The sequence below is a fragment of the Ictidomys tridecemlineatus genome, chromosome 12 (assembly GCF_052094955.1).
Source record: "Ictidomys tridecemlineatus isolate mIctTri1 chromosome 12, mIctTri1.hap1, whole genome shotgun sequence".
NCBI classification, from domain to species: Eukaryota; Metazoa; Chordata; class Mammalia; order Rodentia; family Sciuridae; genus Ictidomys; species Ictidomys tridecemlineatus.
In genome coordinates, this window is record NC_135488.1 from 89,786,271 (window position 1) to 89,798,406 (window position 12,136).

Here is a 12,136-nt window from a genome sequence, read left to right on the forward strand (position 1 = left end):
GAACTGCTGGAGGCTGGGTTATCTGAGAAACTCTTCCCAATGCCTTGGTGTTTCTCTCCCAGAGGTAGAGTTTGAAAGTAGTATAAATGGTATATTCAGTGAAAGTCAAAACTCAATTTTGGGAGAAATGAAAATAACTACAATAGCACAAGTCTTCCCCACCCACATCACTGCCACCCCACTTTCAAAACAGCTGTTTTGAGGCCACAGCTTCCATCTTTAGCAAGACAAACAAAACATGAATAACTTCCTGTTGTGCTTGAGGTGGAAAATCTACTTAACCTGAATAAGAGTTAGATTCTAGGACACTGGGTGGAGTAAAAGACTTAATATTTTCTTTTGTGATGCTTCTGTACATTTGTTATTTTAATAAAATTTTATGATACAAAATATTTTGCTTGGAAATATCAGAAAAGCACGATGAAAGAAACAGTGACCCACCAGCCTATTGCTCAGAGATTAACTCTGTTAAAATTTTGTTGTAATTTACTGACTTATTCTAAAGGAATGAATAGCAGGACACAGCTCAGATAACCTGATGGTGAAGGCATTTCTTAAATAAATATATTTTCCTTTATTACTGTGATATGTATTTTTGTGCTTTTCCTTTTCATGATGATGATAACTTATTAGTACTGAGTACTATATTGTCCAAATTAATTCCGTGGCCCCGGGCAGGGAGATATGCATTGGGTGGCTTTTTTAGTCTTTCCGACCTGCTGATATCCATTCTTGAAGAAAAAACTCAAAAGTACAGACGTTTCTCAATTGCTGTTTGGAAGAAGTGCAACGTGTTAACCTTGCTTTCCTCTTCTCTATGTTCCTTCTCTTTCCTCTTCCCCTTGTTCGTCAATTTCTGTTCTTCTCTATTTCAGCAAAACAATATCAGTCAAGGTAATTGATGATGAGGAGTATGAGAAAAACAAGACCTTCTTCCTTGAGATTGGAGAGCCCCGCCTGGTGGAGATGAGTGAGAAGAAAGGTGGGGGAGCTGCTCCAGGGCTGAGCCCTACAGCTTCTGCTGGCCTGTGCCACCCTGGATGCCTGCACTCTTCAGAACATGACTTACAATGCACACATCCCTCCACCTCTGTAACAGGGCATAGATCTCATGCTGGGCTGCAGTGGGCCGGGTCTAAAAAATTACGGGCCAGTGCAGTCGATCAAACCTCCATTTCTGGGAAAATTGATTCAGATGCTAGGCAATGTTAAAAAGGAAGCCAGATTTCCAATTTACCTTCCTAATTTGGGGTACCCAGGGACTGCTAACCCAAGCAGGAAGAATTCATGCAAGGGATGCATAAGCACAGAAAATTTAATGGGGGCCAGCTGAGAGCACCAAGATGCCCTTTTACAAACATCTGGAGGTCCATGTGCTGCGAGTTCTCCCTCCATAACATCACAGTAACATCCAGCTTGGTGGACATCTAGAGCATGAGCGTGTGACTCCAACCATTTGTTTTGCCTTTGTCTTGTGTTCCCACAGGAAGATCATTACCATTAGAATATATGACCGTGAGGAATATGAGAAAGAGTGCAGTTTCTCCCTTGTGCTTGAGGAACCAAAATGGATAAGAAGAGGAATGAAAGGTGTGAGAGTATACAAAGACATACCAGCGAGAAATTGTACTCTTCTCTCTCCGTGTCTCCCTACTCTCACACTTAACTCTCTCCTCTTCCTCGGCTTCCAAGTACTAAACTCCATTGCCTCTGAAGCTTTAGCAGGTTCATTTCCCATCCCTAACCCACAAGTGCACTAAGCAGTGCCCGTTTTCCACAGGAAATGTGGACTAACCTTGATTACAATCAGGCTTCATAAATACTAGATATTTCTGGATTTCAGAAACGATGATGTTAAAGAACAATGTGCTTAGTTTTTCACTACGTAAAGTTCATTCTAAAACGTGGCTACAATTATACATCTCCCCTAGAACGATAGTGATAAAGACTATTCCATAGCTCCTCAATCGTGCTTCAGTGAAGCCGGAAGAAGAAAAAAACTACTTCATGCCTATTAGTGGCAACAAATAAGTCTAAGGGTAACTAATAAGAAATTTCAGAAGAATTCAATAATTAGGCTTCTGTAAAAAGAACACAGTTTTTTTAAAAACAAACTAATAAGAACAAAGATCCTTAAAGAGTAGTGTTACCCATATGCAAGTGCTCATTTTGGCATTTTTTGTATTAAATATAACATTTAAAAGGTGCCATACATATAAAACTGTAGTCATATACATTTTACTTTAGATGGAAAGACATGGTCCTTTGGTAAAACTTTAACCCTGGGTTAAAGTCTATATATCCTTATGTTCTAAAATCTTTTGATCATTATAGAATTAATAAATTTTGATTTGTCTAGTAAAAAGAAAAATTAAGCAGCAGTATCCATATAACTCTATTTTGATTATTCATAAGTATTGTTGTAGAAAATATTTGAAAAGGGAGCCAATTTTCTTTCCTAACTTTGTTTCACATCTATTTTATATGGCCTAGATTTGATAAGGGTAAACAGCAATTTTATTTCAGCCTTACATATAATCTTTTATTGTGAAATAAAAGATAAATACTAGGACTCCCTATGATTATCCTTTTAACAGTGGCCATATTAAAAAAAATCCTGTTGATTCAACTGCATGTGTAAAATGAGCATGCCACATGCTAATAATTCTTATTATTTATATATACACAATTGGCAAGAGCAGTGTAAAAGATGATTAGATGAACAACACTGCAAGAAGTTTTTACTTTTACATGTAAAGGAAAAAATAAAATTCACAGGACTTATTCCTATATAGAACCAACATTTGGGGAAATTTAATTTCACATTTATGAGAACTCACTGACCTCAGGGTCCCTTAGGTTATTATTATTTTTTTTTCTTGAGGGCATGTCCCTGACCTAATCAAGCTCAAAATGGCAATGGAAGCCTTTGGAACGGTGGATAAAGGAGCACTTGGGACCCATTTGAATGCAGCTTATTTAATAAGTTCCATAGGCAGTAAGCAGAAGGAGAAGAGACTTCATAAAATTGTGCTGATGTCTTACAAAGATGGGAAAAAAGCACTTAGTTCTAAATGTATTCCTCCAAAGAGCTGTCTTTTATCTCAAGGAAGAGCATCTTGGATACAGCTCTTTCAATTGTCATTTTAGTAAAATATGCCTTCGTGTGAAAGCAAATTAAAATTCCTTGATGGCACTACCCAGTTTCTTGCTGCCAAGTGGATTCTTATCACTATAAATAAAATTACTGACTTGTTATAGAAAGTGCCCTCTAAGGCCACTACCATGAGAAAACTGGGCCTAAAAGAGCAATTGTAACATTCCTATCTACAGCTCAGAAAGCCATTTATATTTAGCCAGGTAGCTTTTACTAAAATAAAGTACCGCCATCCAGACCGGGTTTAAAGGATATAACCTCAAAGAAAAATTATTTGCTTCCTCCACCCTCCCTGCCCTGTCAGTTTCTATGGAGTTCTATATCCACTAGAAATATCCGGTTATCTAATTTTGTGCAGAAGTCACTAATGAGGACACACAAATAAGTATCAATTCCTGTGATTCTTAGGATTTAAGAGTTTTTGAAACTTTAGCAATCCATAGGGACCAAAATATCATCCAAGTAGCATGTCCAGAAAGAGGGCTGTACCAGAAAAAGGGGTCAGAGTGTCCTGGCAGGCAGGGAAGTCTAAGGGAACATCTTAGGATCTTTTATCTGTTCTTGCTGATTAAAATGTATGATACCTGAGATCCTGGATCACTAGACTCTCAAATGCTGTATTAATTCCCAGGCAACATTTAATGAGGAAAACAACTTTGAGTCAAGCAAAGGATTAACTTCATTTAACTTCCTACTATATTTTGTAGATATATACACTGTGTATAAGCATATATAGTAGAAATGTTTTGTTAAATGTAAAAAAAAAAAAAAGATTCATAAGGTGATTTTTTTTTTCCCATGAATCACGCACATTTACAGAACTATTTGTTTGGATCTTTAATTTGGAAGTACCCTCAACACCACATTGTACCCTTGGGTGCACCAAATTTTTAGCAGTGGTTTTTTTTTTTTTAACCACTCTAATCAGATCTGCCTGGATTTCTTTCTGCTGATATTCCTCTTACTTTCATTATTCATCTGGTCTCTTATTCTGTGTTTGTCTTTGTCTGTTTCCTTCACAGCCCTGTTATTGAATGAGCTTGGTAAGCACTTCATTTCTTGCATTTCCTTTCCATTTTTCTGGGTTATTTTCTATTTCTGTTAGGTAATATAGTAGCTCTCTGATTTTCATCTCTATTGAATTGCTAACAAGATTGTTGTTTAGGGCCATTGGCCTCACTTTGGTTAGAGTCAAATAATTTATATTACATTTTTAATTTAGTATTAACTTTTGAAAACCATAGATTTCTTAGATATGCCTCAGAATTAACTTTATGCACTATCTTAAAGGAATTAGTGATTCCATCATGAATGGATGTTTTCATATTTGTAATTGCGAATATAATTTGGCAAATTTCCATTACCTTGGGTGGGTTGTCAGATAGTCAAATATCACTGGTATATGTTATGCAGAGTGTAATTTAAATTGTAACTTTTATTTTTTTTTCCTTTTTTAGGTGGCTTCACAATAACAGGTATGAATTTTAAAGTCTGATATTACCTACTTTTTTACTGTCTGTTCCTAATATGTTACTATTTTTAAAAATTAATTTCTTATTTTTATTTGATTTTAATAAAGGAAAATACCTGTATGGTAAGAATATATATTTTTTTCAAGTTCCCATTTTTCCCCAAGTACTCTAAAAATCAAACCCAACCCACATCTTATGCAACCTGCATTAACACTGAACTATAGCACTTGGTGTGCTCTTGCTGATTTTTCACATTTAACATTTTATGAATTAACATGTGTGTATGCTGTGTTTATTTGTATGAAAATTCATTTATATTTTGACACCTGGCCAAATTACAGATGCTCACATAGCACTGATAATGTGCAGTACACTCAGATAGATGAGTATATGGAACTAAAATATGTAGAACTAAAATAAGCACAATTGCTGTCATTGAAAAAAACATTGGAGGTGACAAGGTGGTTCAATCTTAGGATACTATTGATAGATAGAGCCAGGCTAGGAGAGAACAGAGGAGCTCCTTCCCTTTCACCCACTACATCAATCTGAACCCCTCTTTGGGGACTTAGTTCTAATATTAATAACAGGGTAAGTGATATTTCTGCTGCTTGAAATGTATCTCACTTGAAGTGCTCTATAAAAATTTGAATGCAGTCAGAAAGCTTAAGATTTTTAAATTGGAACTGGTATCAACCTGTGTTGATCATATTATTTAGCACAACTCTAAAGCTATTTTCTTGTGTACAAATTAAAGATATTCCCCCACAGTATCTTATTTTGACCCTAAATATCTTCTTACTTTTACAGAATTATCTATGCAGATATAAAAGGAGAGGAATATCAAATGGTAGTTTTAATTTATCTGAAGCTGCAGGTTTAAGATATATCTCCCAATGGCCTTTTTGGATATAATGTGCAAATATAAAACTTTTCCAATTTCTTATACAGCTATCAGAATGTTTAAATCAGAGCTAACCAAAAGTATTTAGATTGAAATATTATTAAGATTTATTTTAATGAAAACACAATTGCGGGTGTTGTGGTTATTATAAACCACTGTTAGTGTTAATTTATGAACACATAGTTTCAAATTGATTGTATCCAAAGTGGGACCTCATAAATATAGGCAATTTCACATGGACTTTTGCTTTCCACTACTTCTCTAGACACAACATTTGACCATAAAATGATTCATAGATTCTCAGAGACATAGAAATTGAAAAGGATAAAAACGTTAAACAGGAAAAGTCCTTATATAGGAGTCCTTAAATCTGATTCATTTTGAAATTTTCCCAGGTCATATCTCCTCATTTCTGCACCACTGAAGTTATTTATGAATCCAAGTGCAGGAATTTACATTTACTTTTTAAAACTTTTATTTTCTTTTGCTCATCTCATCATTTTAACTCTTTGAGGTCTTCTTGAAAGTATTCTGATTCTGTCACCCTGGATGAAATAGTTTCCCTTGAGAGCTATGAGATAGTAGAAATTTGGCAAGCCAGCCTTTTGACTTTATGGAAGTAATGATTTCCATAAATTAGTTCCATAAAGTTACTCATTGTAGGAAAATATATATATGTACATATATATATTTACACTATATATATATATATATATATATATATATATGTACTGGAGATTGAACCCAGGGGCACTTAATCACTGAGCCACATCCCCAGCCCTTTTTTTATATTTTATTTAGAGACAGGGTCTTGCTGAGTTGCTTAGGGCCTTGCTAAGTTGCTGAGGCTTGCTTTGAACTAGAGATACTCCTGCCTCAGCCTCCTGAGCTGCTGGGATTACAGGCATGCACCACCCAGCTCAAAATTATATATATTTAGCGCACCTTCAATCCTATGCAGCCTGATAGTGAGATCTTAACTAAGACTCTTAGAGTCAAGCAAGTGGGTTGGGGAGGGATCAGAAAAGAGGAAAAGGAAAGATACTAGGGAATGAAATTGATCAAATTATGTTATATTCGTGTCTGAATATAGCATAGTGAATACCACACTTTGGTGCATAATTATAGTGCACCAATGAAATTTTTTAAAATCTGGGAGAATAGAATGCCTAGTTAAAATGCATTGATGTTTTCAGATAGTCTCCTTTTTTCATAATCATTGAATATGTTAGAAGTTCACTTTTAGGGCCTGCCTTTCATATCCCATGAACAATTCTCCCTTTTAGTATCTCAAGTAATGAAATCCTGATGTTCTTTTGTCAGAAATGTTTCCTATCAAATTCTATCAAATCTACCCGGTAATGTTCAATGTTTCTTCCCTTAGCTGCCTAACATCCTAGATGACAGAATCATTTTTTCCAAATTTTCTATCATTTCAAGTCATTCACTAAGTCCTTCCATATGACTGAAACAAGAATCTGAAATAGCATTTTTTTCTATTGCTACTATTTTCTCCCAAGACTCAAAATGAATACAGATATGACAAGAGAATGTTCTAGAACTCTCTGAGAATTTCTATGTTGGCCTGTCCATTTCTACTTAGGTAGACACTGTCTCACTTTACATTACCTACTTCCTCTGAAAGAGACCAGAATGTCCAGGATTTCACTCTTTACCAATGCCCCTGAGGAAAGTTCTAAAACTTGGGCCTATACAATGAAAAAAGCAGAGTTAAGCCCTGAAGAACTTTTCTTTGAAGTTGGTTTGAGGCTTTGAAGTCAAGATTTTGAGACGAAGGGAAAGTAGAGAAGAATTAATGTAGCCCTTAGACTTGCCTGCAGCTTTTACGAGGACTTGTACAGCTAAGCATGAATGTCTAAATTTGAAGCAGGCTATATGGAAATTGAAAAAGCAATTTGGTCCACAGCCTAATGCTAATATTTTAGAGATCTCATTAGTGTTGGACATAAAGTGGTAGGAGTATTTTTGGAATTTGCAAATCTTTACCTGTTGTTTTGGACCTCGCCTCATTGAAAGGCCCTTGTTTGGATCTATGATCTCATTCCCCCTTGACCTTCCAGTTGTTTGGATAACAGTCTGTGCATTATAGCTCATTAGAGTTTGTAATGAATATCATTTTATCACCATTCTTATAGTTTTTATTGTTCTTACTTCGAGGGGAGGTGAAAGGTTCAAAGATATTAATTATTCTACCCCAAATCACCCTTTCAAGACTCAGAGCCAGGCCCTCTGATTTTTTTAAGTAAAAAGCCATGAAATGATTGTCCTAACCACAGCATTTTATTTCCTCCCTCCAACTCCTTTATTTCTACCTGCGTCTTGAAATTACACATTGAGCCCCTTTTTAATCCAATGCCCAGCTATGTCTTGTAAATACCATCATTATGAATTCCAGTCAAATGAAACAAGTGAGGGAGACCCCAAAAGGGGGAAAATAAGCACATAAGTATGTATGTGTGTGTGTGTATATATATATATATATATATATATATATATATATATATATATAATCTACCCAGATTATATATATATATTTTTTAAGAAAATTCAGCACTCTGGCTCAATATGAAGATAAAGAGGTATTTTTTTGTTTCCCTTAACACTTCTAAGACTTGTAGTTATAGGATTTCCTAATTAAAATTATATAGCACCCAATATACCACTTTAATATTACTCCACCAATCCTATTATGCTCATGTAACAGACTTAATAAGATATATGACTTTCTAAGGAAGTCAAACTATGAAAATTCTAGCAGTTGGAAATACTTTCATCACTCTAATTTATAGATTAGACGAACAAAGGCTTCCTTTTACATTTGAGAAGATTGAGTCTCCAGGAGGAAAAATGCCTTGTCCAAGTTTACATGGCAAGCACATGGCAGACCTGGCACTCAATTCTAGGTCTCATGACTCCAAGGTCAGTTTTCTTCAACCATCCCATCATGGTAATCAATTGAACTAGGAATTCAATGAAAATCCATGACCTGGTTAATCCAATGGGTGCCATGATGATGACTTACCCTTACGAAACTGGCAAATGTGAGTAGCATTCTCCTAATCAGACTGCTCTGGAAACAAATGCAGTAAGCATGTTCCCAGATGTTGTTCCACCCTCAAACAAACCTGTGACGTAGAGCAGATAATATTATCAACAGTTTATGTGTGGGGGAAACTAGAGAAATAGCCGAGTCAACTCATAGTGCTGGCACTCATAGGCTTTAGAAACAAAACAACTGTCAATGTATCAATGCTTTCTGTTGTTTCATGATGCCTCTGGAAGCAGTCATTTGAAGAACCTGGATTCTTCATTTCACAGAGCTGCAGGAATATGGCCACACCCCTTACCATGAGGCATGCACTTGCCCCATCTGTGGGCAGTAACCTCCATCAGTTACTACCAGAGCTCCCTTCTGTTACCTGTAAAGGGGTGACCTACAACCACTCAAGCCCTAAACTAACATTGCTTATAGTGTGTGCTTCTGGGTATGTGGTTTACTTTACTAATTCCACAAATCTCTGATAGCAAACCTATTGTAATCCATTCTGCTGATCTTTTTGCCTATCCTTTTGCTAGGCCAACCTGTCTTCAGGAAAGTTCATGCTAGAGAACATCCGATTCCCTCTACTGTAATCACCTTCGCAGGTACTCATTTCATTATAGTCCTTGGAAACCACAGCCTTCAAGGGTTCTTTGGGTCTTTAGATTCATGTGGTTTTGCCCTGTCCCCTCTAAAGCATTACTAGGTAATGCAGTGGCATCTCTGGAAGCCAGGGATGCCATGGTTTACCAACAAAACCCAACCACATCAGGGCAGAACAGAAGACCAGTAGCATAGAGGTGGCAGCCTAGACCTATAGAGAATGTGATCCAGTGGCCTCTCCAGTTTCAATATTCCATATTTCTCACCAATATCTCTTCTTACCCAGGAGTCCAGTCTTTCATCCCAACTATCATAAAATTTATTTAAAATCCCAAGCCATATTTCTTCCCAGATCCTGAATTTCCTCATGAACAGATGATAGTAGCTATGTGGGGTTTCTCCTTAGAAGAAATGAAGGAACATTGACTGAGTGATGAGGGGACTATGCAACTTTACCAGATTTACTCTGGGTTTAAGCTGGATATCATCTCCTGGAGCTAAGTCTCTGGAGGAGAACAGGGATTTTGCTTATCCCTCATCACTGTTGCCCATCACTAGCCATGATGGTGGAAGCACTTCTAGGGACTTTTCCTCAACCTCACAGCCCACATCCCATCCAATAATCATGAAATCCAGTCCTGGTTACAAAATTGTTCCAGAAATTTCCTCAAAGAAATAGAACAATCAAAGTTTGGAAGCTTCCATTAAAGAGACCAGCCAGACTGTCAAGTGACCACTGCTGTCAGACTTGTCACTACATTTCTGAATGAAGAACCCAAAGAGTATTGAACAAAGTGTTCTGCTGCTGGCTTTGTCCCCTTTTCCCAATTCCACATCGTTTGTTAATTTTTTTTAGTCAGTATTTCCATTGCTGTGATCAAAAGGAAAAGTTTATTTGGCACTCATGGTTTCAGAGGTCTCAGTCCACATGGCTGACTTCATTGCTCTGGGGCAGAGGCGAGGAAGGACATGTTAGAACATGTCAGAACATCACACCAGGAAGCAGAGAAAGAACTCTCCTCTCATCAAGGACAAATATAGACCCCAAAAATATGCCCCAATGACCAACTTCCTCTAGCCACAGCCTGCCTGCCTATGGTTACCACCCACTTAAGCCTTATCAGGGATTAACGTATTAATTAGGTTAAGACTTTCATAACCCAATCATTTCACCTCTAAACTTTCTTTCATTGTGTCGCACATGAGCTTTTGGGGGACACCCACTATCTAAACCATAACAGTTAAGATAAAAAATTATGACTATACCAAAGAATGTCAATAATAGTTCCTCAGGTATAGATCTCTATTATGAGATAGACCATGTGGGCTGTGTTGTTTTCTAAAAAGGATGCCTACTTGCACCCCTTCACCTCACAGTGGTTCTGCTTCAAAATACACCTCGAACCAGGAAGCATTAGAAGCAGCTTTTTATAATTTTGTTTTTCCTAGATCTTGGACCTATTAGCTTTTATTATTTATTGCTTGTAAAATCAACCACTCAAGATAAGAGAGATTCTCCCACTGGTAATTTTATCACAGAATTGTTTTACTGACTTTTAACAGTGGTAGCTAATTATGTATTTTATCTTTATATTGTTTGGGTTGGTTAGGAACTATGATGTTAATGTAATTTATTCCCAACTTCTCGATAAAATATGGTGAGGTTTAAAAGTCTACATGTATATATAGGGAAGACAGGAGAGAGAGGGAGAGAGAGAGAGACAGAGAGACAGAGAGAGAGGATTAATTTTCTCTAAGAAACAAAACTAAGACCAGAGCACATTATCACTTGGTGTAAGTGAGGAAATAAGCTGGCCCTGACTACACTAAAATGAGCTGGTTTGGGTCCAGTGCTCCAAGTGGAAAGGAAACAGACATTATAGTTGATCCAAGGGGCAGAGGGAACTTTTTCCTACTCAACAAAAAGTATCTAAACTGAGGACACTTAAAAAAAAAAAAAAAAAGAATCAGCTCTCTTCTTTGCCAATGTCAAAAATCTAGACCATAAGTAGTAATCAGTATCACTGCAGATCAATGATGGAATTTATCCAGCTGACATATCAATTATGCATAAATATAACTATACCTTCAATGTTCATGATACTTAGCAAGTGAAAACAGCCCTGACCCTTCCATGATGCTGTGCACTTGGACCTTGACTTTTGCTTGCCCAGAATGCACCTGCTCACCGCATTGCCTCTTGGCCATGCTTACCATTACTTCCACCTGGCAAGCTTCAAGGCCAATTTCAATCACACTTACCTGAAGCCTGAAGCCTTCCCTGACTCCCTCAGGCAGCTAATCACACCTCCCACCCTGGTCCCTCAGCCCTTACCACACAGTACCAGAAGTTGTTCATCTATATGCCTCTCTTCCCACTACACCATCAGTTTCTGGAAGATGGGAGGTTGGTGGGGAGGACTACATCAGGGCTGACATATTGTAGGAGTGCAATGACATGTGTTAAAAGAATAAATGTGATCCATATTTTTATGGATAGAGCAATTAAAATATTTTACTAATGGAGAGCCTCACAACAAATACTTATTCAGCACCTACTACTTTGCATACATTGTATAGACCCTGGAGGATGTAAGAATGATTCAAGGAGAAATGAGACACATTGTTCTCACTCAGAAAGCCTGCGTGCTGGATATTTGTATATAAAGGTAATTAAAAATTAAAAAGAGCATATGAGAGTATTCAGCTTCTGTATACACAATGAATATTAAAGAATTAATTAAATGTTCATGTGGTCATGGCTGAAACCCCAGTTGTCAATTGGAGTATATTTCATGGAAGAAAAGGAATGCTTTTGAAAGAAGAGTAGGATTTAAGTAGATAGATATAGGAAAGCCTTTCTAGGTATATTGATAACGGAATAAAAGTACAGTTTGTTGTAAGAATGTAGGAAATGAGAGAGACCCAGTGCCTTAACT

General features: G+C 36.9%; 1 protein-coding gene across 10 annotated transcripts in view; it reads left to right on the forward strand.

Annotated features, from left to right (window-relative positions):
• Slc8a1 (solute carrier family 8 member A1) overlaps positions 1 to 12,136 on the forward strand; it is a 360,712-nt gene that overhangs the window by 295,425 nt on the left and 53,151 nt on the right. For 5 of the 10 annotated variants that reach the window (XM_021725870.3, XM_078029305.1, XM_078029306.1 and 2 more), the window contains exons 3-6: positions 876 to 982; positions 4,180 to 4,200; positions 4,615 to 4,632; positions 9,131 to 9,199. In XM_021725870.3, coding sequence (XP_021581545.1) covers positions 876 to 982; positions 4,180 to 4,200; positions 4,615 to 4,632; positions 9,131 to 9,199 — 215 coding nt within the window. Of the gene's footprint in view, positions 1 to 875; positions 983 to 1,486; positions 1,591 to 4,179; positions 4,201 to 4,614; positions 4,633 to 9,130; positions 9,200 to 12,136 lie in introns of all 10 variants that reach the window. The other 5 variants (XM_078029301.1, XM_078029302.1, XM_078029300.1 and 2 more) reach the window with 5 other exon arrangements.